Source organism: Watersipora subatra, chromosome 9, assembly GCF_963576615.1.
Source record: "Watersipora subatra chromosome 9, tzWatSuba1.1, whole genome shotgun sequence".
In the NCBI taxonomy this organism is placed as follows: domain Eukaryota; kingdom Metazoa; phylum Bryozoa; class Gymnolaemata; order Cheilostomatida; family Watersiporidae; genus Watersipora; species Watersipora subatra.
Genome location: NC_088716.1, coordinates 29,412,991 through 29,440,009, shown reverse-complemented (window position 1 = coordinate 29,440,009; position 27,019 = coordinate 29,412,991). Strand labels below are relative to the sequence as shown.

Genomic DNA, 27,019 nt, shown 5'->3' with positions numbered 1-27,019 from the left:
TAAATCATCTCACCGATAAGATTTCTTTTAGGCAGCCAAGGTGCTAGAGTTGCCAAGCTAACATGTTTTATCTGAAGCGCAGAGCTGAGGAATGATATGTGATGAAGTGCAAAAAGAAAAGTTCAAAACAAGTGGTGCAGGTGACAATTGTTGGGTCAAGCTTGTACGTATGTACCAGCACGATTCGGGCGGTGTGCATGTTAGCATTAATACAGAACATTTATACAAAATTTTACGCAGCCTCAACACAATGACTGATGAGGTAAAAGCATTAATTACAATGTTTACTATAATAAGACCTGTGTCCATCTGTCTGTCCAAAGCAAAGAGTTATCTTCCCCATAAAGTTAGAGTTGGGGGAGATAACTCTATGGTCCAAAGCCACGCTAAAAGTATGAGGAAAAAAGATCATGTTGCACAAGAACTGAACTCAGATACACAAGTTTTGCATCCAAACACACTACTAACAGCACCATTGGACCACATTGCATACCCATTGAATAATTGTGTACATAATGCTTACACATCATGATGATCTCTCATGGCGCACTGGACTGCCATAGTACTAGGAAGTTTGTAAAAACATGAGCACAAACTGTTGAAGTGGAGCAAGAATGAGATTTGAGATTGACCAACAAACTCCGCCCATTCATTGTGCCCATATCTCAATTTTGAAACAAACTGATTGAATGAGTGATAGTACTAGTACGCATAATTATCAAAGGAGAAGAACGTTGGGTGGTCCTGCATATGCCTCAAAAGTTATTTAGCTTTAGCATAGTTAAAAAAATCAGCTACAAGTTCTAAAAAATTCCTCTAGACTTGAGGTTGATATGCAGTTAATTCACTGTCACACAACATTAACCAATGTCTTAATGAGTCAGGTTACATCCTAGTCAATTGGTAGTGACTGCACGTTTGCAAAGTTGGTGACCACGCAGGAGTATTTTCTTAGGATACTTTAAATGGCCTGAAACTATTGAAAACATGTAAATAAATGCTGCCTAGTACAATATCAACAGATCGATTCACACCAACATAATTCAATAACACCTTACATCAGGTTATCACGTGATAAGAGCAGATCTATATCTGCTTAAAATAAGTTTGTGTCGATTGACTAACAGCAATGTGCTATGTGCTCTTCATATATGAAGACCCAATTGAATCAAGAGCAGCAAGTGTATGGATGATGACAATGGAGCTTATTCTACACCCTGGGGTCTAACAAAGACAATAGAAAAAGACTAATAATACACCCACAAAAAAACAACAAGAAACTTACTCCTCAGCTCTCTATTTCTGAAAGAGGCACGCGCTACTTGAAAAGTTAGTCCTCTTGGTTTCCTATGTTAGGTTCTTGGATTTTAGGAGTTTTCTGAATGAACATCACATTCTTGGTTTTTGTGTGAAGATGTTTGTTTTATGTATTATTTAATGATAACCGCTACAGTATGCCATTTCACTCATGATGACGACTTCTAGTTTTTTGTGGAACTATTCACAAATTTTCTTTACATTGATCAGACAACTCCAACACTGAGCTGATGCCTTGAATATTCATCTCTTGACGGCAGCCTAGATTAATCCCCTCCGAGCAAAATGACCTAGCAAATATCCTATATATTCACACCTTGCTGCTGTTTGCTGCACCAGTGTGTTGCAAATTTCTCTGTACTAGTAGTGCGGTTTGTAGAATCCCAAAAATACGCACTACAGATTTTCAACTCCGACAAAATGAAATTTTAGAAATGTATTATTCACTTCAAAACACAATTTTACATTTCAGCATAGAATCTCAATGATCAGAATCCCACAAAAATGAATTGAACGCTGTGAGCAAAAAGTAATGTGCAATTGAGTGTTGTTTCAACGGCATATATTTCAATATATTTAACATTATAGTGTGACCTGCCACCATCATTTGATACATAAGTAAAACCTGACTAACAAGGAGAAACCTCTGAATATTATGTATAACACGTAAAATATATGCAGTGAAGATTGGATACATGCTCTACCTGAAGATAGCATAAGTAATAAAATTTCTAACCATAGTCAGGCAGTATATAAGATGTGGACATTCGTAATGAAATACTGCTTGCTTATTTTCTTATACTTGTTGATAGTCGATGATTTAATTAAGCATTTAGATTGGCCCACATTCTTACTACTGCAGTATAGTACAATTCATTTAATTCTGAGATGAGTAACAAGCCAACCCATCAGCATGACTTTAATAAGGAAACATTGTACTCAGTTATCCTCAGGTTTGACTTCATTTGAGACGACAACTATCTATATCTAGAGACTGCCGGAGAATTCCGGAAAGGAGGAACTCCTTGTTGACCACAGTATAGCCTTCATCCAACAACATCCTATATTCATCAGCATCTTCTACACACGAAACTACGTAAAGGTTATTTGAAGTAACGTTTGGGAGTGTGTTACAGATCTTTCCTCCAGCTGCGGACACCAACTCTGTAACGGCGATTGTAATTGTTGTAAACAAACTAAACTTAGAGTTGTACAAATCGGTTTGAGCCCTTATTTTGACAAGGCATTTTTGGCTGTCTTTACAAAAATAAAAAAGCACTCCAAAACATCAATTATCTAGAACAATTCAAACACACCTTCATTTTTGCCGTTGCGTTTGACATCATTAAAATGCTTCAAAAGATTTAAAATATAAAATTCAATGAGAAGAACTCACCATGGAACAGCAGAAAGGTATTTTTGTGTATAAAATAAATATACTTATATACATAGTCATGACACAAGGCTTACCAGAAGTAACTATTTTGTAGATGTCTGTGAGAAATACATCTATTTTGTTAATTACTAGACATAATTACCATCATTCTGCAGTGAGAATGGCGGAGAATCGAAAACAATAATGACTTATTAAAACTCGCAAAAGTTAAGAGCAATAATTAGAAAATCAACAATAATACCATATTTACATTTCATGAATAGAATTCATATTTAGTACTTTTACACCAATGAATAGAATACACAAACTGCTGAGGGGCTACATTATTTAAAAGATGCATTTAACGCAGAGTTTTAATAGGTTTCATTCAAGGAACAGCAACTTTTATACGTGGAATGTAGTCTTAGTATAAGAAGTGTCATCGTCAGACTATGAATTTATTTTCATGAAAAGATAGTCTCTCAGGAGATGATATTCTCTCAGGAGATGACAGTCTTTCATGAGATGACAGTCTCTCATGAGATGATAGTCTCTCAGGAGATGACAGTCTTTTATGAGATGATAGTCTCTCAGGAGATGACAGTCTTTCATGAGATGACAGTCTCTCAAGAGATGATAGTCTTTTTTGAGATGACAGTCTCTCATGAAATGATAGTCTTTCATGAGATGACAGTCTCTCATGAGATGACAGTCTCCCAGGAGATGACAGTCTCTCAGGAGATGATAATCCTTCATGACGGATTTTGAAGGAATAAACTTGAGCTCTAAACTGAAAGCTGCCCATAGTCCAAACAAAAGCTCTAGTAGAATATTTTGTAGGTTGTTAAGTTAAAACAGTGATTACATTTAAACTTTTCTTAAACATCTCCTTATTCCAGGCTACAAACACAAACCTTTCATCTCTCCTACAGGTGGGAGTGTAGCCTTGGTAACAAATACTCTGCAGTTGGAGAGAAGACCTTTTCGGTTACTCCGAGCTTTTTCCAAGGATGACTTAAGGTTAAACTTATGCAATTTCTCTGACTTTCTGTCAGTTAGTGAAAAGTCACAAGCATCTACAACACAGATGAAGGATTGACATAAACTGCAATAACCAACTGCAACCGATTGTTTTAATTCACGCATCGAGAGCAATTCATATCAAAAATTGTGCATCGACGTTTAAAAATCAATTTAAACTCTGCCAAAGATCAACATTTTGCATTAATAATATTATGTAAATTTACCATGTTTCATGTCATATATGCCAAATATTGGTAATACAAGAAGATGTTATGTGCAAAAATCCAAATAAAAGATGGATTGGCCAACGATTGATATAAACATGTCTATTATATTTCCACACTCGACGAAGTGTAGGATCTTGAAAATGTTTGATTTTATTGATTTATCTTTGGATAATAAGAGAGCCACCTTCCGCTAATAAAAGCTGAAGAGCCAAGGTCTGTTTTGCATTTACATAATGCTATTAACCGTGAGCAGATAGACACAAGTATACAACAGGACATACTTGAAATGTCGTCTTTTCAAGCATTACGTATGGTGGTGTTCGAGTGGGAAAATTATAGATCCTATTAGAAAAGCGATGTTGCCGATTGAGTGAGTTTCTGACTTGACTCACTGATTTCTTGTGCTGTCATTATTACATAAATACTACGTGTTGTGTTGACAATGATTATAAACTAATGCACCTTCCCTGCACCCAACCAGGGACTCCGAAGCTAAGGGTTGAGTTTAAGAGAAAGAAAGTGGGAATGATGAGTGAAAAACAACATTTATTATTCCATCTCTCTAACAAAATTAAAAGCATACTACACCGCAACTATACCCTAACTATAGCTAACGAGCCCTATGGTCCGGAGTATATACATTCATGGATACTGGAAAGGTTTAGTTGGATGGTAGAATTGGATATAGTAGGAGACTATTAGACGGTACTACATGTAGATGGATAGAACTTCAGTGCAAACACGCAAACATCAGTTTGGGTTTCTATGTTTTCAGCGAGCCGACTAAATTTTATTGTAACAGGAAACAGCGCTTTTCCAATAGGATCTATAATTTTCCGTTCGAGTGCACCCTAGGCCTGCAAGAGAGCTAGGAACTGTGGTTAGCCATTGTATAGCATGTGCCAATAGTATACAGACTATTGTATGATCAAATGATGTAGTCATAGTTCTCAACTTTCTTACAGCTCTACAGTCTGATAGCATATGATGAGCATAGTATATTCATTATATGTGTTAGAAATATTCCTGAGAAATGGCAATTTTACATAAACTATCTGAGGGTTACCAAATCTAACAATAATTTTTTGACAAGCTTTTTAAGTACTATTTTTCTACTTGGGTAAACAACATGTATAAACCATCAGGTTATTTGGTAAACAGTAGACAATTGGAGAAATGCAGAGCAAATGATATTCTGATATGTAGTGTTGCGAAGGTGGGCATCTACCCAGATAGTAACCGTAACATATAACCATAATTCCGCTATAAATATATATCAAACACACACCAAGCAGCTCGGACGCTTTATAGGACTCCGTGACCCATTTAGATGTGACGATATGAAGGCCTCTACTAACAGCGCACAGAAACTTTATAGTCCTTTTTGCTTCATTTGCTACGAGATGCGTAGATTTACTCAAGTCTGTGCATATTTGACACCCTAGCTGCCTCAATATCTGTAATATATGTGGGATAATAAGAGCTCCAGGGATATTCTCTTATCAGGATCGAGGAATATCATACAGACTGGAATAAAGAAGTCCAGTTGTGAGAAGAGTGTTAGCCTTCTCTCAATGCAATTGCCATTTTGGTATTTCATTGCTATAGTTGCGACAAAAAAGTCATAGAGTAAACTTTTGTTCAAATTTCAAACTAATGATAAAATGGCGACAATACTGGATCAGAGTCAAACCTTTACTTATGATCAAGTCAACCTACAAAATTTCCAACGGAGTCAAAATGTGACTTTTATACGACTCGTTACTTAAATTAATGTTGTACCAAATATGCGCATAAGATACTATATAGACATGACGGTAATATAAATATAGCAAACGCAACCCACGGAATCTGAGTCTTCCCCAGCAAAAATACTATTTTAATACAACTAGATCAAAAAGCCTGTAGCACAATACAGATGATCTAACAAACAATTTGCAAGACGCCAGTTAGATCTTCTATATAGCATTGCAAAATGATACAACCTGCAGCCTCGTAGCCAATCAGCAAAGCACGCTAAAAGAGACCAATAAGAGAGGGATTTACACATAGAAAAGTTTATTTTAATCCTTGTAGGATTGATTAGATATCTTTACTGAGATCTTTTAATATACACTGACAGCGCTGTGTTCCGTGAGAGATCATCTCGTATAATAAGTATGTGCATAATGATTCTTAGATGTGGCAATGTGGTTGAGTGGTGCAGATAGTCATGGCTCTGATTATAGTGAGGATTTTCCAAGGGCATTTCAACTGGTGCTGTTTACGAGATTTTATAGCAAGTTAGTTGTAGTTTGAAATTGAATTACTTTTATTAGTGTTTGGATTTCATTTTAAAACCTGCTGACAAATCAGTGTGACGAGTGCGATAGTGCAACAGATTAAATTTCAAGCTGAGCTAAATTATTCTAGCCCCAATGAATTCATGCAACATTCACCTAGCCAGCTTCAACATTTAGCGAAAAAATACATTCCTGTTTAATAGAAAATCAAATAAAACAAGGTTGCAAAGTAGAGCAACTGGAAATTTTATGATTTGGGACATTTGAGAAAATGGTGTACTGATTACCTTTTCTAGGTTGGTCGTATCTGCGATGCCGGTGAACATGACCTTCACTTGACTCGCTCGGCAGCTTGAAGGTACTAAGAAGGGACGAGGAATAAAATCAACTGCCACCTTCTGCATATTAAATCACATATTTTAAAGATTGTCAAAAAGGAAAAATTGACTGAGAATTATTCAACATTTACATAAAGGAATAGGGAGATGCTTCCAGACTGGTTCCTACGAAGATAAGACAAAACTTATTCAATTGAGAGACAAGAGAGTCAGCATAACTATCCCACCTCGATGATAACGAGTTTACTGATTTCTGACTTGCCAGTAAACCAAACCAGATCTACTCAAGTCAGCTGTAAGATTGGATCCTTTCTATTTTATTTATGACATACTCTGCTAAATAGCCAAAAACTGTAGAAAACCGAATCGATCGTAGTGTTGACCATATATACGGAGGTACCTCTACGTATAATGTTATTTCATTTTGCAATGTCAAGTTCGCAAGAGATTTTCTCATTTTATTTTACTTCCTATATTGTTCCTTGGCACTCATATAGGCCATCACATTCTGTTTGAAGAGCATCTGACAAATCAGCTACAACTCATCCAACCTCTTAACTAAATATCACTAAGATAAAATAGCATGACAAAAATTTATGCAAATAGAAGTATTGAGCTTACCCTTCACTGTTTGACTGAACCTTCAATACACTGTATAATTAATTCTTTCGCTACAAAATTTTTTTTGCAAATTCATTAAGAAAATGTTTTGTTGACATACCCTCTATATTTTTGCTGCAAAACGTAGAGTGTCTGTCATGGAGCCTTAATATAGTTTTTTTTAATCAGCAGAAAGTTCTGCGCAAGAATCAATGCATTTTGCAAACAAGAAAGCTTGATACTTATGTAGTTATTTTAACTTAGTGAAATTGGCTGCAAACGAAAAATGTTAACGTTTGCACGGTTAGACTAAAACGCAGACCCCCATTCTTTAATATAAAAATATCAAAGAATGGGGAAAGAAAGTAATCAGAAATATGTAAATCCCAATGTTGAAAAATTTCACAAACAGAAATACATTTAAACCAGTTTACAAATCTCTTTTCATCCATCCTAAACCGAAAATAAAAAAATTTGTATTCTGGGTTACTAAGCTGCAAAATCTGAGTGAAAAGAAAACTAAGTGGTTCATTTTTTGGCAACATGGTAACCCAATATCCCGATTTCATTGTGGCAAAATTTTGAGTGGATCTGTTAACTCCGTGATCAATGTTTTCGTATAGGTACATGGCAAGCCATTATAAAGGCCTTCTAGCAGAATGTAAATACGGGATTATAAAGGCCAATTTCAAAAATGAAAAAGGCTAACTTTTTGCTCTTGCAGCCAAAACAAGAGCAACACATTGTAAATGTACTAGCTAAACAACTGTATCTACTGACATTTATGTCTTGTATCAAGTTTGGTATGATTACGCCAACCCACTGGTGTGTCTCATCTTACAAACAAACATACTAAGTAGAACCCTTCGACATTCGATACAAAATATGGCATATTGGCTGTAATAAAAAGCTCTTCTTGGAACACTCTTGCAATGTTATACGTTTTTGTGGGCAAGATTTTTAAATATTATAATAATCATAATAGCAGACAAAAAATTATCTATCCTTATGAATTTAGATGAACAATTTTAAAATGAATCTATTGCTGTGCCTGGTTCATACTTTAAATAAAGGTAATTTATTGTGGCTTAAAATACTGTTACTGTTGGGTTAGCAATGGAGCCCTACTTTGTGATATCACCTACTTCTAACCTCTTATTTCTACTATGGACTGTTAACGATCCTTTTTATAACTCAACAAAAATGTGGCAGCATCCGCTACAAACCTTGACGAGTTCTTCTTGCAGAGGTATCAGCTAGTGGCTTTCTCCTTGTTTCCCCGTCAAAAAGCTCAACCTGGGACTGTTTTCTTTTTGTTACTCTGCGAGTTGTAGATGGCGACTTTCGTGTGATGGCTTTACTCAAAGTAGGTGTCTCAACATTTGCTAGCTGCTTTGGATCCTTTGCATTTTGAACAAGCACTGGGCATGAAACAGATGAGCATGAAATCGAGTTGATTGGCGATGATGAAAAAGCCTTACGAAGTTTTGACTTTTTTGGTTGAACATCAGATAAGTCTTTGTTTGTTTGGCACCCTTTCTTTTTTAGCATCTCATTAGCTTGATTTTTTTTGTTTGGCTTCAGACTAACAGATGCTGAAGAACATTGTCCAAAACTATCTTCATGGTACCTGGACGTCTTTGAGGCTTTCAGATTAAATCTTGAGCTTTGTTTCTTTGAATCACAAGAATCTAACAACAAAGATGATTCTTTTGAGATTGACTGCAAAGATTCATCATTTTCTTTCATTTTTCGCTTTTGTCTCGTTGATCTACTAAATGTGCTTTCAATTTTACACTCAATTTCTGCTAGCTTATTTCGTTCAGACAATCTAACAGAACTTTTTGGTTGTGAAGTTGTGCTGTCTTTATTAAGGCTGGATTTCGCTTCAGCTCTAAGCTTTGCTTGCTCTTTTTTGGTTAATTTATGAGAGTTAGTTTTTCGATCACTGTGGTCTTCACTTGATAGAATTGAGTTGCTGTCGTTTGGTGCTTCATTTTCAATTTGCTTCACTGCCTCACCTGAGGCATCTTTCGAAGAAGCATCGCCATCATTATATGATCTCAAGAACTTGGTAGCTGTCCATTTTGTTAACTGCTTTTGTTTCTCAAGCTTAAAATGTTTAGGTTTTATTGGTGGAGAGAAAAAGTCAGTTCCAGTTATATGAGATGTCTGTACCTCTAAATCGACATCTTCACTTCGCTCTTGTGAATTACTGGATGAAGTTGAAGCAGTAGAATGGGTTTTACATAATTTGGATGACGTTATCGTTTTCGAGCATGGGAATGTTTTTTCTTCCATCGATCTACCAGCAGCACGCAACGGAGTGTTAGTATTTTCAGGTGGTGTGGAATGTTTGACACTTTTCATAATTTTTTGTTGATTTTGTTTGGTCATTTTGCAAACAGTGAGCTCTGACAAGGAATCACATTTGCTTATTTGCACATCTGGGGATATCCTTGCAGACTTTTGCTTTCCAGGCTTCTTATGCTTTCCAGGCTTCTTATGCTTTGACAAGTCAAAAGATGTTGGTGAATGTAGCCTAGATTTATTTTGCCTTGTTTCAATTTTAGTGTACTGCTGGGTATTTGTAGATTTACCATGATTAGTTGACAATGAAGTCCTAATATCTTTAGCTATCATCACCACGGAACCCAAAGGGGTTTTCTTCCTTGCAGAAATAACCTCTTTGGTCTTTTTGCCTTTAGTCTGTCGAACAGGGTTTTTTCTTGTGGATGGAGATAGCGTTTTATCAGCCGCATTACATTCTTTTGCACAACTTGTATTTTGTGGTTCCAATAGACAACCTGAGATGAGATGCTGACCAGATAAAATAAATGTTTTCTGTAGCGACTGCGAAGGAATTCTTTGCATATCCAACTCAGCATGCTCCAATATCTCCACATGTTTGCTATTTTTTGAAGATCCTCGCAGACGTGATTCTGCATTTCGTGTAAATTTACCAGATGACTCATCAGTGGCTGATTTGATGTTTTGAACCTCACCTTTAGAAGGTTTTACCTTGGCACTAAAATTTGATGATTTGACTTTTTGCCTTTTCTGTGGCTTTTTCTTTGTAATTCTCTTGTTTTCTACAATCTGTTGAGTTGGAGACCATCTACTCAAGTTAAGTTGAGGAATATGAATCTCCTCCTGTCTTTCATAAGTTGCCTCTAATAAAGATTCCTGTTGGTCTTTTCTGTCGGTCAAATTATGGCTACAGACTACGTCATCTGGACAGCTTTGGTTTAGGTCAGTGATCACGTTATCGCTTTCACTTTGTTTGCATTTGTTTGAGCTATTGATAGAATCAGAAAGCTTCAATTGTAAAGCTGTATCCATTGTTTTACTTGCCACATCATCCTTGCTTTTTAATTGGTCAGACTCATCATGCATGCTACCAACAGCTGTATCAGATGTAATGTTTTTCTCAAGTGTTGATCTTGGAAAGGACAAATCTTTCTCAAATTCAACAGAAGTAACCTGAACTCTTGCCTTGCCACTCATACCAGAACTTCTACCTGACATGCCTAATTGTTGCAACTCATCAAACAACGGAAGGCATGCAACACTGGGAGAACGCTGTCTTGATGGTTTGCAAACACTTGATTTACCCACTGTGCCATCAAGGTCATCTCCAATAGGAGTATCTACAAGGTAGTACACAATACAAAAAGCAACAACCACAAAACAAGAGAATATACATGACAAACTACATGTGTCATATTTCTATATTTCAGCTTTTAATCTGTGATTTTAGTGACGACTGTACTATCTCCTCCATTATCATCGCCCAACTAAATTTGTCACTGGCTCCAACAAGATACCTTGAAAGATTTAAAAGTTTCACCCTATGAAATGATTACGGGCTATACTATTGCAGACACATATACATAGATATGGGTGCCCATGAACCAACTTAGTGTGAGTTTAGAAAGCGTAGTGTTAACAAGACCACTCTCACAATTATTAAAGCTTTCAAGCCTAGCATTGGACACACAAACAAGCCCCCTGATCTAGACTGGATTAACTACTATCAATCTCCTGTGAATGTGTGTAGAAAAGCACAATTCTTTAAAACTGAATTTCGTACTGAAACTCCAAGCATGTAGAACTAAAGAGAAAAAACAAAATATAGAATATAGCAAATAGCTCTTTCCACACTCTTTCAAAGATGCCATGTTTTAGAGCCTTAGAGGTAACTGAAGAAACATAATGGTTGATGTAAGCCGAGTCTGATAGAGTGTGTGTATTTTATGAATAGAAAAACAAATAGCTCTAATGTAAAGCTCGTATTGCTGAGGAGAAGCTCTGTTGTTAATTTTTTATCTTCATTACTACAAATTTCAACCAGTATATCCTTAGAAACTAACATTTTGATGACAGCAATTTATCATTTCTTTTCAGTTACGTAGAAGAATCTTTGTTATTTCGGCAATTTCTCAAGAACTAATAGTTCTATCGACTTGAAGCTTCTGAATTATGCTGACAGTATATGCCCCATGAAGCAATCAAAGTTTTGTAATGCTACGTGAGCTGGAAATACAAAAGAAAACGAATGTTCTATCAGCGGCCATTCTTCCTTTCTCGGTCTGTTAGAAGTGTTCTCCTTATTGCGGCAATATCTCGATAAATAATAGTCCAACCAATTTGAAACTTGAATTACACTTAAAACATATTCTGCAGAAAAGCATCGAAAATTCGCAATTCTACATAAGCCAAAGCCAGGAGTACTGAATCGCAAACAAAACTTGTGTTCTGTTGACAGCCATTTTTAATTTATCGCTCAGATAAAAGTGTCATCAGTATTTTTGCTATATCTGAAAAGCTAATAGTCTAATCTACTTGAAACTTTGGAATTATACTAAAATCCTATACGACACAAAACCACCCAAATTTCATAACTTTTCGTAAACTAGAAGTACATAAAAAAAGCAAAAGGATGAATTTGTGTTTACTCATGCATAAGATCAAGTGGAACAAATATATTTACGAATTATCTCAGGCCCAGGCTTCCATGTTTAAATCATTTGGATGTTACGATGCCTCATGTGTGGGTGATGATACCTTCTATTAAAAAAACCTTTAATATTGTTATACGACTTTCATATATTAATTCTCAAGTTATAAGTGAGTTGTTGAAAGGTTTTTAGAGTAAACGAACTTCATTTTGAAGATAGAGCACCGTGATATTATGGATTTACTTCTTTCAACTACGCATATAGCGGTTGATGAATTCATCTGGCAGCTATCTATAAACGTACCTGGCACTAGCTCATTGACTGACTGAGTCTCAGCAACATAAAAATCTTCGGGCGACCATTCACGTCCCTCATGTTCCTTTTCTGTAAAAAGAAAAATGACTACATGTACATATATAGAGAAAAGAATGTTTTCCGATTAATGCCACATTTGGTTGCTCTTTAATTAGTACGACATTTGGTTCCTGTTGAACAAGCACCATATTGGTTTACTCTTGGATGAGTAACAAGCTGGATTACTCTTGATCAATAATGTTGGGTACTTGAAGATACCGGCCACAATAGCATTTTCATGCTTTATTTTTCAGACTAGACAGAATAATCAGACATAACCTTACTGACTACCATTCAAATTCACTCATAAACTGCATCATCTATCGAGCTTTTACCATTGCTAAGCCACAATACTCCACCAAAGAGTGAATGCCTCCTAATTCAATGTACAACATCTTCAGATCGACGATAAACTTTGAACCTGGATAGAACTTCCGAGCAGCTTTGGTTTTTTAACAGCCAAGTCAGTCCAAATTGTAAAGTTTAAACTCTGATATATGTTTGATTACGGACTTGCAAATTTATTGACTTGGCTGCAGATGAATGTATAAATAAACCATAGATATAGTTATACAGTGTATAGAATGAATAACTGAATAACTCTGAATAACACAAAACGACATGAAACAAGCTTTCACAAAGATGCAGATGATTACCTACTTTCAAGCAAACCATTAATGAACCTAAAAAGGACACAGACATAATATAATATCCAGCTGACCTGCGTCATGATGTTTGGATGCTCCACTCATACAAGGTTGGGTCTCAGCAGCAAATAAATCATCTAAAAACATATGAACCATCTCAAAAACAGTGGGCAAATGTGCAGTGATGAAATTGAATAGTTCGTCTCGGCATAAAATCTTCAAATCTCGAAATATTTCTTGCTATTGACCTATATAAGTGGCCTATATAAGTGGCCTATACAAGTGGCCTATACAAGTGGCCTATATAAGTGGCCTATATAAGTGGCATATATAAGTGGCCTATATAATCGGTCCATTTTTTATGTCAAAACCATCTCAGAGCAACTATTTCTAAAAGAATAGTTGCTCTGAGATGTTATTTTGTATAATTTGTTCAACCCAAAAATCAATGGTAACATGATCAAAATAAGTAATAAGTCTAATACAGTTTGTCTTTCTCAAAATAGTCATAAGTATAACTCTGTCTCATATTTCAACATATATGTAAAACTGATTTTAAAAAACATGTATACACTAGTAAATTTAATGTCACTCTGCCCGTGGGAGAGTGCAAAATTTAGGCGACATAAATGTCACTTACCCCTGTAAGGCTTAAAATAGACAGCGATATGACAGTTGTTTAGTCTATTGCCATCATTGCTACTTTGGCACGACTACTAGAAACAAGTGCGTGAAGAGAGGCACTCGAAGCCATGGAAGTAGATTTTATTATTCTGGGCAGTGTTAAAGATCAGTAAACAGAATTTTAAAAGTAAATCAATTTATACCAATCATATATCATAATTTATATATATATATATAATATATATAATTTATATCCAATTATATATTTTATTTTTCAGCAACGATTTTGATGCTAGAACAAAAAACTGGTTTAAGAGACAAAATCATTTGCAATGCAAACTCCAAGCTTTGAAATGACACTTTTTGACAAAGCGTCGTCATTATTAAATATGATGCCAACTATGATTGGCCAATGTGTGACTGCAAAGTGAAAGCACTTCTGTTGCCCGCCCCGCTAATACATTTCCCCAATGCTTTCGTTACCCAATGTGGCAGATCATCATTAGGTGAGTTCGAATTGGATTTCGCAATCACCGAAAAAGTCTATGCTGTATTTATGTCCCGCATTAGCTTTTGAGTGATGTTCATAGAATTACATCAATTGACTTGTGAGCGCATATTGTTAATCGCGCTATCAAAAAGTTGTTCTTTAACATAAATAACAAATTTAAAAAGTATCCATAAAAATTAGCTAATCTCCAAAGACATCTGTATAAAACCTGTTTATGTATGTTCTGCTTTTATAAACAAAGAATTTGAAGAGACATTTTTTAGATAGTCTAATTGAAAAAACAAGTACCGTTAATAGAATTATACATACAGTATATAATTATATAGCATCATGGCTGTTTCCGATTGATATTTTACAAGAATGGTGAATCTTTTTGTCTATTGTCATGACTTGCAAATATTAATAAAACCAGATATTTTGTCAAAATTACACAAAATATTATTTAAACATCAAGCTGTAATGTTATCTACCAGTTATTACCTGTGAGTGCAATAAAAATAGTGCAGTCAGTTAACCTTTAAGCAATTGATGAAAAGTAGCCTTACGGCAACAAAAGATAGATTTACCTTTTGGTTCCTGCTCCATACTGTCATTTACAACTATCTGAGTGGATGGACAACTCTCAAAATCCTCCCCATCTTCAAAAAGACAACATGCATGTTACCACATTATACCGCAATGAGATGTGCTTAGGGAAAAGGAACCTAAGGGTTAGTTTTCCTAAACCAAGTTATGAGATACTATTTGAGTTATTGGAAGCTTACAAAATAAATTGTTTTGGAGGGTAGGAGCTCATTTGTACATCAGCCCCTACTTTGACATGCCTTCTAAGGTTGCGTGCAAAGAAAATGTTGAGTTTAACATTTAAACCTCCAAAAAAGCTGGTAAGGGCATTGCTATGGAGAGTGGCGGGCAATTTATTTTTATCTTCCAAATTATTTTTACTTGAGAATTTTTACTTTTTCATGCTTGGGGTTATTTTTCTTAGTGCTATAACATCGAAAAATGGATTGAAACAGATGTTATTCAACCAGGAGGCCTCACAGAACAGTGACAGGGCTAACTGGCAACTCAAGCCACTCCACTCATCCTAGCGATATATCATCCAACTGTCGCTGCCCTATAGAGACTGGATACAATAACACCAAACTTCACGTGCCACATTCATCCGTGTGGTAAACTAACTGATCAATATCGCAAGCATTTTTTATCATTCAAAATCACGTAAAATAGTGTCAAATATGGTCTATATAACTATGTAACTAATTCAGTCTGTCACCTTGCAGCTTTGTTCGAGTGTCATCACGTAGTGAGTGAAATAATACTGACATTTTAATGTGAACTTTTTTATGGATCACAATCCAAATTTAAACTGTCTCCTTTTGCTGCAGACAGTTAAAATTGTGATTTTTAAATTCAGCATGGTCTGATTTGGCTACGAATGATTTTCTTTTCACACACGGAGCTAATACAATTACTGGTTGCTAGGTGAATGCTAAATTGCCTTCGCATTTTTCTCAACTTAAAACCTTGGCAGCCTTATACTCGAAAACAAAGGAGTTCGACAGTGGCTATCAGAGGTGCAATTGTTGCCCTAACATATTATATATGTCTAGTCAGCAGATAATTCTCTCTAACATATGATGTAAAAAACAAAAATGTCAGTCCCTTAGGCTCCTTTTGCCTAACCACACCTCAGATTGCAATGAAAACTAATACTAATTTTTTGTCAATATTGTAAATTAAATTAATATAAAATACAATGAACTTCACAAAAGCAACATTCTAATAATTGGATCAGGCAGCATGAGCTCAAAGACTTTTAAAAGCAAAATTTAGGCTTGATTGGAGGTGCCATATTCATCCAGTGCCAAATGTAAGTCACAATCCACAAGCGTTGACGACCTGGTTCAACCAATAGTGAAAAGGCCAAACACTAGTGGATTGTTTTCTAAGAGCAAAATTTTAAAAGGAGTGCATATCTACCTGCTCGGTGAGATTCATTTATGCTGTCGTCCACAATAGTTTGAGTAGGATGGTGAATAGACGCAACAACACCTGTTTCAGACAGAAGACACTGAGAAGACAATCCTAGGAAGATAACCAGCATCTGTACAGAAAATTAGCCTTTCATAGCAATTACTATACAAAAAAAATGTAGATATGTTTTGCTTCACTTTCCATTTTTTTCTAAATTCTATTTGGAGTAGCATGAATTGAATAAGAGAAGGCAAAATTCTTATAATATGAATGGAAAAAACAAATAATTACATTAATAGCCTTGACCTAAATTTGTACAAGGGATATTGACAAACAGGCTGCAGGTTGATAGCAGTGCCTAACAGTACCTGCTTAATCTGAGCTTTCGTGTGGGACTTGATTGGTTAAATTTTAATTTCTAAAATAAGTCAATTACCGAAAGTGCAAAATCAATCAAACCATTATACTAATATCATTCAAATTTTTGTGAAATAAAACTTGATGCTTACACCAATTGTAGCCGGATTGGGCAGCATATGGACATCGATAAAATTCTTTACCGCTATGAAACCTAACCTTGTATACACAAACAAGTCCCCTGATCCTATCTGTCCCCTCATCCTATCAAATTCTCTAACACTATGAAACCTAAGCTTGTATATACAAATAGGTCCCCTGATCCTAGACCATATTAACAACATTCAATCAACTGTGAAAGTACTCAGAATAACACAACTCATTTTATACTGAATATCATATTGGATCTACAAGCTTGTAGAACTCAACGAAAAAAGATAAATAAAAATATAGTAAAAGGTTTCATCACACTCTTTCAAATTCAGAGAGAAATATTTCAGAGATATCTGAAGAAACATAATGATTGTAGTACACTGAGTCTAATAGAGTGTGTATATCTTTTATGAGTAGACAAACAATATGTTCAAGTATAAAGCTCTTGTTGCTGATGAAAAGAGGCTTTTTAGCTTTGTCTATTTTAGAGACTCCATCACCAAGAATTTCAATACATGTTTCATTAGCAACTAATGTTCTGTTAACTATTAATTTTCATTCCTCGGTCGGTTAGAAGTGCCCTCGGTATTTCAGCGATAGCTCAAGAACTAATGGTCCATACAATTTCAAACACTGAGATTATACTCAAAACGTATTGCGCACAAAGCGATCAAAACCTTGTAATCCTACGTAAACTGGAATTGCGAAGAACCAAGCGAAACTTGGAGGGTAGAATAAGGAAGTAAACCGATTCATCAAATTATCTTGGACCAGGGCACAAGACTTCAAAGTGTTAATTAAATTGTAATTTCCAAGTGTTTAAAATTATGACTAACCGAGTGAGGTTTCAAGGACCATTAGCCTTCATGTACCTTTAAATTGTGATAAAAATACATCACATATTTGAGTCGAGTTAATAACATTCCACATGATTACAGACGGTGTGCACTCCTCCCAAAGCACTGATCTGCCTCTTATGACAATTAGCTGTAACATACACCAAGCAATACCTGTATTCAGGACAAATCTTTCTCTTGCAGTGTTATACAACCTCTATTCACCTGCAGTGTTATACAACCTCTATTCACCTGCAGTCTTATACAACCTCTATTCACCTGCAGTGTTATACAACATCTATTCACCTGCAGTGTTATACAACCTCTATTCACCTGCAGTGTTATACAACCTCTATTCACCTGCAGTGTTATACAACCTCTATTCACCTGCAGTGTTATACAACCTCTATTCACCTGCAGTGTTATACAACCTCTAAAAGCTATTAGACTTTTTGGAGTGCCAAATGTTGACATTCAAATCAGCTTCGCACGTTTACCGGAATGATCTGTCTAAACCGACAATGATGTATATCATGCGCGTTCTGCAGGCTGCCTAACACAGAAAATTACTGGCCAAAAAAACGATATATAGTTTATTAAAATGTGAATGATGAACATATTGCCTATTTGTAGGCGTATCTTGCTTGCCATCAAATGGGTTGCAGGAGGTGAATGGCGAGTCACGAGTAGGAGTGTCTTTGGTAAGAAGCAGAGTTAGACGCTTCTTCTTCACAGGGGGAGTTACCTCCTCGCTTCTGTTTAGTATCTGCGTGTCTGCAGAGGCTGTGCAACGACATATGTGAACGATTATGCGCAAGCGAAACTTGTACGTAGTTAATTTATTCACTAGAGGAATGTAGAAGATTTAATCAACTCTAATCAACAAACAGAGACACAACATGTAAGTTAGTCATGGAAATTAGTGAATCTGATTGGTTCACAAGATATTAATCAGTTGACAAACCTATTTTCCTTGAACATGATTGGTTGAAAACGTATTTATCAACTGGCGGCCTTACAATCTTTGACAAGCCATGCTTAAAATTTTGCTTTACTTAGATTATTAGTAAGAGAAGACAAACCCAATCAGCTTACTGAAAGTACCCAAGATTAACCAATTATTTTATCGGAAAACTTAAGTTTCAATGAGTAAAAGAGGAATGAAAGAATACATATTATCCATAGTGCGTCAGTCTCACATCGCGAGCGAACCAGGGCTATAAAACTCCCAACGTTTTGCCAATCTTACCGTCGAACGAAAGAGAAGAGCTCAGAGAGGTAAGACTCTTCCGTGATGCTGGAATGTTAAACACATCATCAACAGAGTCATCGCTATCTACAGAAATGGATACATTCATGTTAGAGATACAACTTGCTACTGTTAATGTTAGAGATACAACTTGCTACTGTTAGTGTTAGAGATGCAACTTGCTACTGTTAGTGTTAGAGATACAACTTGCTACTGTTAATGTTAGAGATACAACTTGCTACTGTTAGTGTTAGAGATACAACTTGCTACTGTTAATGTTAGAGATACAACTTGCTACTGTTAGTGTTAGAGATGCAACTTGCTACTGTTAGTGTTAGAGATACAACTTGCTACTGTTAATGTTAGAGATACAACTTGCTACTGTTAGTGTTAGAGATACAACTTGCTACTGTTAATGTTAGAGATACAACTTGCTACTGTTAGTGTTAGAGATACAATTTGCTACTGTTAATGTTAGAGATACAACTTGCTACTGTTAATGTTAGAGATACAACTTGCTACTGCTCATCCCCCCATTACATAAATGAGAAGTAATACTCCATACGTTTTGACTAGAATTTGTTTAGCAACCAACAACCATACTACATGTTCTATAGAAGGGGGACTCACCAACACCTCTATAACATATCTCAGCCGGCTTCCTGTTAACTAGCCCATCATCAGTTGCATCTTCTTCTGACCCGTCAACCACTCCCGAGCAATCTAAAATACATGTGGTGAAAGGGGCAACAGGTATACAGCAAACTACTGTATTAATATAGCTCAATACATACATGTATCTAACACATCTAGGCGGGCACGTAAACACGTGATAGAGAGGATCACCTAACATTGTTAAGGTCAGAAAAGGGAAGAGATCTGAATGTACTGAAAGTGAACAAACTGCTGATTATGTGGCTATCACAAGAGTCATAACTGCAATTAACTATTCTCTAGTAATATATGAAGGTATCTTGAAATATAAATCTTGAAATGAAAAATATTCATATCGGCCTATTTCAGGCTTCGGGTAGAAGAACCAGTGAAAAGGGGAAGTGATGCGAGTGCGGTATGACTAGCAGAAATGATTATTTGCCTGAACTTCCATTGTGGGCATGTTCAAATGCCGTGCACCAACTTTTAAGGAGGTATGAATGACAACAAATTTCAACATTAGTAACAACTACATGAGGGATTGTCAGAGATCTCATTCTAGTGTTTATTAGCCATTGCAAATTAACTGCTGATACTCCTACTGGAATACCAGGTGTGCACTGATACATTGGAACACAGGTGATTAAACATATTACCGGAGCTTGCCACTCAAATTGACCAAGTTTTAATTAATGGGCTAACAAATTTATAGTAAACAGGAAGCTCGTAAGATCTGAAGAGTCAGTCAAATCAAATTTTAAAAGACTGTAACAGAGAATATATTTTGTATTATTTGAGATTTTGTTGGCTGTTTTGAGGATCTGACTACCAGGATTATAAGTCTGGGCATGTATTTTTCTTCGAAGCGTTTTGACTGTTATCATGTTTTGTCGATTTTAATCTTGAAACATCCTGGTGGTCAGATCACCTAAAACAACAAACAGCATTTCAAATGATAGAAAAACATCTACAGTTTCTGATAAAACATGTGCAAAATATGTGGAATTGTGATTACAAGCTCTTAAAAACTCAAAACCGAACAGTTCATCGCAGCCATCACGAAAATGTTGTAGACCGGAATATCTTTCTAAAACGGCTCAAATGGGACGTAGTTGTGAGAGGTGGTTTCTGTTTACACTTTCAGGCAAGCTCATTCATCAAAATATTTTCATGAATATACTTCACGCATTCAATAAAACCATGTCTATTGTTCTTACGCGTCTGTTTCATCATCACTGTAATGCTGTCACTTTGAGAACTGATATCTCAAAACCTACTGTAAAAATTTGTTAAATTTTGTAACCTTAGCTCGAAGTAGTACATATCATTCTCTGATAAACATGACAAGCCTGTTGGTCACCTGTGATAGTCGAAAAATGCTGCAGAAATTGTTCATGCCACTTGGCAGGAAGTATGGGTCACATGATCAGATTACGAATAAATGATTAGACAAGACTGAAACGAAACTGTAAAGTAGCGAGCATCTATATTTGATACAGGTTTTCCGGTAGAGCCCGAAGTGTTTGTCATAAACTAGTGCTATGAGACGTTTTATATTGAGCCTTTTATTGGACTTTAAATTCACGTGATAACATCAATACAATAACATGTCAAAACAATAACCGCAATGTTTGAGAACGTCATCGAAATAAAGAGATTCCAAACTACGGCGTTTTCGTGATGGCTGCGATTAACTGTTCGTTTTTGAGCTTTTATGAGCTTGTAATCACATTTCCACATATTTTGTACTTACAACACAGTGAAGTAAGACATGATGAATCTTTTGATATTAAATAAATGTAATGTGAATTTTGTTGCGAGTAAACCTTTAAAACTTGACAAGAGTGGCCCTCCAAACACGTTTATAAATACTACGTAAGCGCAGCTGACTGCATGTAAGTGAAGTAAGACTTTGAAAATCGAAGGCATTTGTCATCATTGTGCCAATTTTCCTGGTCAAACAAGTAGTTTTTCATGTAAAAACATACTAGAATTTCCTAATAACCTTCAGCTCTAATTACTACTAACAGTTCATGTTTACCTTCCGCTGCGGAGGATGACAATGCATTAGCCTTAGCTTTACAAATCATCTCAGAATTGGGTTGAGTTAGCATTTCAAAGAGCATATCATTATCCTCGCTCTGCGATTCTATAACATATGCCATTGAATTTACAAGCTTACTATTGACATGAAACCCAGTAACCATACATAGTTGTAACCATAAAAACCCAGTAACCATACGTAGTTGTAACCATAGAAACCCAGTAACCATAGAAACCCTGTAACCATAAAAACCCAGTAACCATAGAAACCCAGTAACCATACATAGTTGCCATGAAATTCATGATAAATGCCACTTGTTAGCAATCCTAAATGAGCTATCTGTTCCTTAAGTAAAGATTTGGCTCAAGTCTCCAACAAGATGCCTAAAATTGCTCGAAACATGGCAGTTGGTAAATTAATACAGCTTCTTACCTTCTTATTGTTGTTATGATTCAACTAAAACCCTAGATACCAAGAAGACCAGTGCGAAAGACCAGACCAGAAATTTATAAAAAACATTTTTGATGCAAAATGGCAACTTTCATTAAAATCTAACATGCAACTAAGTAATTTATCAGCTGCTCAAACAACATCCTCATCTCAGTCATTATTACCAAATTTTATATTTAGAAAAAAACTGCAACGATATGTAAATGGCAACTTTGCTCACCAGATTAGTTGATGAAAATGCAAGTAAATTGACATGATCACTTTTCAGACATAAAAGCTATACAAAGAAACAACATTCAAACTGTTTCTCGAATCTTTGAGAATAAGTTTCAGATAATAAAATAGACGCGCCGTCAATTCCCGCCTCGGCGGCGACCGAGACACACTGATCGCAATGAGGAACCACTGGGTTTTGAGATTACTTGACTCCAACAAGGCATACGAGTACTAAAACACTTGCATAAAACAGTTTGGGTTGGTAGCTGAAACAGCATGCTTGAGTTTTTAACTTATTTACAGTGTATATATGGTATTAATAACCACACTCACACGTATGACATGAACCTTACCTACAAACGGTCGAGATGTTGCATCAGAGTTGCTTACAGGTTGCGTCTCTTGTGCAAAGAGGTCCTGAGAATCAGAAGTGGCTGCGATAGCCAATGATATGAATGAATATGACAGATGGAATAAACAGATGCAATGCATGTAATAGGGCTCAAAATCAGGCTTTATCTTAAGCAAATTATTTTCCAAAATGACTAAAATTATTCAGAAAAATAATTCATATTCATTTTAGACATGGATTTTTTGTTAGGATGGAAAAGCCGGAAGTTTAAATACATTTTTAATTTTAGCTAACCCTTGTTTGACACAATAATGGGGAAATGCCCACAAGCTTTAATTCGCTAATTTACTTTTTAAGAAAAAGTGAGTCCATGCTATATGAGAAAGGGACTGGAGGTCATCTCATTGTAAATAAGGTTAAATGAAATTTTTCCTTCCAATGTATAAAACCAGTACAGGTCTAGTTTAAAACAAACCTATATGTATATTGTACAAAAAGCTTTTTGATACTCAAGCCTAAAAGCAAGAACATCTGTTCAATCATGTAAGATTATAAATTAACAAACATTTTATATATTCAAAAATAGTGTTCACTCGCTCTACCCAATTGGTCTGAAGAGTAAACATAGACACTGTGAGTTCACAACTTTTTGTTAAAGGTTACCAGTCAGCATTCCACAAATTGTTATTGATGGTTAAGAATACAATATTACTGTAGCTCTTAGCGAGCTGTTTAGTTCTAAGTTATAAAGTTCTACCCGATTTACAAAGATTCATGGAATTACAAAGAATTGTAAGCTAATAGATGACTCTTGAACTTATAGTTACAGATCTTAAAAAACCAATGTCAAACTTATTTTCATTTTTTTAATAAATGTTTATTGTATTTCTGCAACCATTAGTGAATAACTTTTTTCATTTGCTTGGTAAAGAAACAAAAGTTTAATATTTTGGAAAGGGGGCCACAAAGTAAAAAGTTTCCATATAATCTTTGGCACCCTTATCCGTGGTTATTCCTTGTTTCTATATGAAATCAGACGCAAATTATAAAAAGGCGCAGTAGTAGATTTGCACATTCAAGAGTAGCTAGGCTTCAACAGATATAAACTTGACATCAAGCCAACGGCAATTAACAGTTGTACAAGATACAACTACTTACACATCTCTTGTATAAGATACAACTACTTACACATCTCTTGTACAAGATACAACTACTTACACATCTCTTGTACAAGATACAACTACTTACACATCTCTTGTATAAGATACAACTACTTACACATCTCTTGTATAAGATACAACTACTTACACATCTCTTGTATAAGATACAACTACTTACACATCTCTTGTACAAGATACAACTACTCACACATCTCTTGTATAAGATACAACTACTTACACATCTCTTGTATAAGATACAACTACTTACACATCTCTTGTACAAGATACAACTACTTACACATCTCTTGTATAAGATACAACTACTTACACATCTCTTGTACAAGATACAACTACTTACACATCTCTTGTACAAGATACAACTACTCACACATCTCTTGTACAAGATACAACTACTCACACATCTCTTGTATAAGATACAACTACTTACACATCTCTTGTATAAGATACAACTACTTACACATCTCTTGTATAAGATACAACTACTTACACATCTCTTGTACAAGATACAACTACTTACACATCTCTTGTATAAGATACAACTACTTACACATCTCTTGTACAAGATACAACTACTTACACATCTCTTGTACAAGATACAACTACTCACACATCTCTTGTACAAGATACAACTACTCACACATCTCTTGTATAAGATACAACTACTTACACATCTCTTGTATAAGATACAACTACTTACACATCTCTTGTATAAGATACAACTACTCACACATCTCTTGTATAAGATACAACTACTTACACATCTCTTGTACAAGATACAACTACTTACACATCTCTTGTATAAGATACAACTACAGTCAAACATGGATAACTCGAACTTCAAGGGACCGAGCAAAAGTGTTCGAATTATCAGAGCATTCAAGTTATCAGAGCACTGTCACAAGTCCATATATTTACTTATTTATTAGTAGATACATGTACATATACAAACTATAATATAAATCAAAAGCACAAATGGCTTGTTTCAAATTAAATGCTTCTAATGTAAAGTTTAAAACGTTTTCATGAAAAAGTATAGAGATTTTTCTATCACTTGAGATTGGTTTGTTGTTTGAGGTGATGTTATTGCCAGGACGTTTTTCAGATTGACATTGGCAAAACTTGATTGTTGTTGAAATGCTCAAAAGAAAAGACATTTTTTTCTTTTGGGGTTGTACCCACGATCAATTTTGCCGATTTTTCTTGAAGTTTATGCAGATTACCTTACTTTACCTGGGATTCGTTAAGAGCAACACTCCGAGGCAGTTCAATTAGAAGTTTTACGAGGTTTTACGGTACATTCTATATCACTCACGCTTTTTTAATAGATACTTATTGAATGTACACACGTATTCTGTGTTTAGGTCAAACGATGAATAGTTTTTTGTAGCTCAGACAACGTATACGTTTAATTACAACATTTTTTAAGACGTTTTAAACATTCAACATTCCGACGTTGATTCAACACGGAATCAACGTCGGAAAACTATTCATCACGGGCTAGCCGAGTCACGCACTCAAGGAGTTTCGCCACGCACATACAAAACAACATGCGATTTTTGTTTTGTATGTGCGTGGCGAAAATTCTTGCGTGCGTGACCCGGCTAGCTCGTGCTATTCATCGTATCGCAGTATAAATCAAATTTCACCAAACTTTAGAAAAGTCGTTGACAAAAATATTTTGCCGATGGTGGTAATAACGACGCTTATGAATTACGAAAAGATGAAGTTTACCTCTATGGCTTTGAATAAAGTGATTTTCTACAGCGAAAACAACCGTTTCGGTAGCTGTTGGGCAAAAAAACAGTTCGAATTAACAGTGTTGAGTTCGAGTTATCTATAGCAATTTATCATTACGTGGGAACGGACCAAAGGAATTGTTCGAATTAACCATGTGTTCGAGCTATCCGTGGACGAGTTATCCATGTTTGACTGTACTTACACATCTCTTGTACAAGATACAACTACTTACACATCTCTTGTACAAGATACAACTACTTACACATCTCTTGTACAAGATACAACTACTTACACATCTCTTGTATAAGATACAACTACTTACACTTCTCTTGTACAAGATACAACTACTTACACATCTCTTGTTGCTCCGTAATTAAATCAGCATTGAAACTGAGAGCATCATCATCTGACTCAGACTCCATTGCGAATCAAAACCTAAAAACAATCGTTTAATTATGCAGCATTTATTTGAGCACAGGTTGATCAAAACTGCATAAGAGATGCGCATTTTATAATCTGGCATGTACCATTTAATTAGAACTATGTCTTTTAGTTCTATAACCTATGGGTGGTTTAAGTAGTGCTGTAAGGAAACGTCAATATAACTGGATTCCAAAATGAGACCCGTGAAGATATATTAACCGGTGGAACAAAAAACTACAAAACAATATTAGAGGCAATTACACGTACACAGCTTCACCATCCTCAGCCATACACGACCATAACAACAGGAATTAATCATCACCTTCTACTAGCACATTTCCATTATGTACTCAAGACGATTTTGCACACATGCTAATCCTCTACAACACAAAGAAAAGAACATCTAGCAAAAAGAGTACCTAAGATTTAAGGATAAGCATCTATTGAAAGAGCATCTAAAAACCCTCTCAGAGGTTAACAGAGACATCTAAACACCCTCTCAGAGGCTAACAGAGACATCTAAACACCCTCTCAGAGGCCAATAGAGACATCTAAACACCCTCTCAGAGGATAACAGAGACATCTAAACACCCTCTCAGAGGCTAAAAGAGACATCTAAACACCTCAGAGGCTAACAGAGACATCTAAACACCTTCTCAGGGGCTAACAGAGACATCTTAACACTCTCTCAGAGTCTAACAGAGACATCTAAACACCCTCCCAGAGGCTAACAGAGACATCTATACAAGATAAACAGCCTCAATGATTCTGTCTCTTCTACATGTATTTTGACTGTCATGACTCTCTTTTGACTGTTGGGACTAGCAGACATGCGGCACTGAGCGAAACAGCATGGACTGTTCGCGTAAGGGTATGACTTTTATTGGCTATTTTTAACATTTGTCATTATCATTATTGGCTTGGAGTTTAGTAAGTTTGTGTCTCCAAGATGTTGGACTTGTACAAATAAATGTGTATCCTTTCCAGGTAAAAATGGTATTGCTTATAGCTTAGTACCTTCACTAGTGTCCGAGTGAACAATAATCAATTAGTTTCCACGACTTAAAAGAAAAACGAAAAAAGAAAAGAACAAGAAAACAAACACAAACCTAACATAGTCGAAAATAG

General features: G+C 35.6%; 2 protein-coding genes across 2 annotated transcripts; both read right to left on the bottom strand.

Annotated features, from left to right (window-relative positions):
• Positions 1–1,868: 1,868 nt before the first annotated feature.
• Positions 1,869–16,859, bottom strand: LOC137404965 (uro-adherence factor A-like). Its single transcript, XM_068091192.1, has 10 exons — positions 16,749–16,859; positions 16,246–16,369; positions 14,826–14,897; positions 13,199–13,261; positions 12,427–12,507; positions 8,389–10,812; positions 6,512–6,585; positions 5,231–5,399; positions 3,607–3,768; positions 1,869–2,481 (listed from the first exon to the last, which is right to left on the bottom strand). Exons 1-10 carry the CDS (start codon positions 16,857–16,859, stop codon positions 2,279–2,281), a joined length of 3,483 nt encoding a protein of 1,160 aa, XP_067947293.1. The 3' UTR covers positions 1,869–2,278.
• A 2,558-nt stretch (positions 16,860–19,417) lies between these two features.
• On the bottom strand, positions 19,418–26,808 carry LOC137404964 (uncharacterized). Its single transcript, XM_068091191.1, has 5 exons — positions 26,159–26,808; positions 25,821–25,903; positions 22,552–22,632; positions 21,530–21,637; positions 19,418–19,557 (listed from the first exon to the last, which is right to left on the bottom strand). Exons 2-5 carry the CDS (start codon positions 25,888–25,890, stop codon positions 19,418–19,420), a joined length of 399 nt encoding a protein of 132 aa, XP_067947292.1. The 5' UTR covers positions 25,891–25,903; positions 26,159–26,808.
• Positions 26,809–27,019: the final 211 nt, after the last annotated feature.

Coding starts and splice junctions, on each gene's coding strand:
- LOC137404965 (XM_068091192.1), bottom strand. CDS start 16,859: ATGAGGGGACAGATAGGATCAGGGGACTTGTTTGTGTATACAAGGTTA. Junction 10,813..12,426: donor AGTCAATGAGCTAGTGCCAG/GTACGTTTATAG, acceptor ACTACCTTGTAG/ATACTCCTATTGGAGATGAC. Junction 6,586..8,388: donor TGCAAGAAGAACTCGTCAAG/GTTTGTAGCGGA, acceptor GTCCCTTCTTAG/TACCTTCAAGCTGCCGAGCG.
- LOC137404964 (XM_068091191.1), bottom strand. CDS start 25,890: ATGGAGTCTGAGTCAGATGATGATGCTCTCAGTTTCAATGCTGATTTA. Junction 21,638..22,551: donor AACATCTCGACCGTTTGTAG/GTAAGGTTCATG, acceptor CATATGTTATAG/AATCGCAGAGCGAGGATAAT. Junction 19,558..21,529: donor GTCATCCTCCGCAGCGGAAG/GTAAACATGAAC, acceptor CATGTATTTTAG/ATTGCTCGGGAGTGGTTGAC.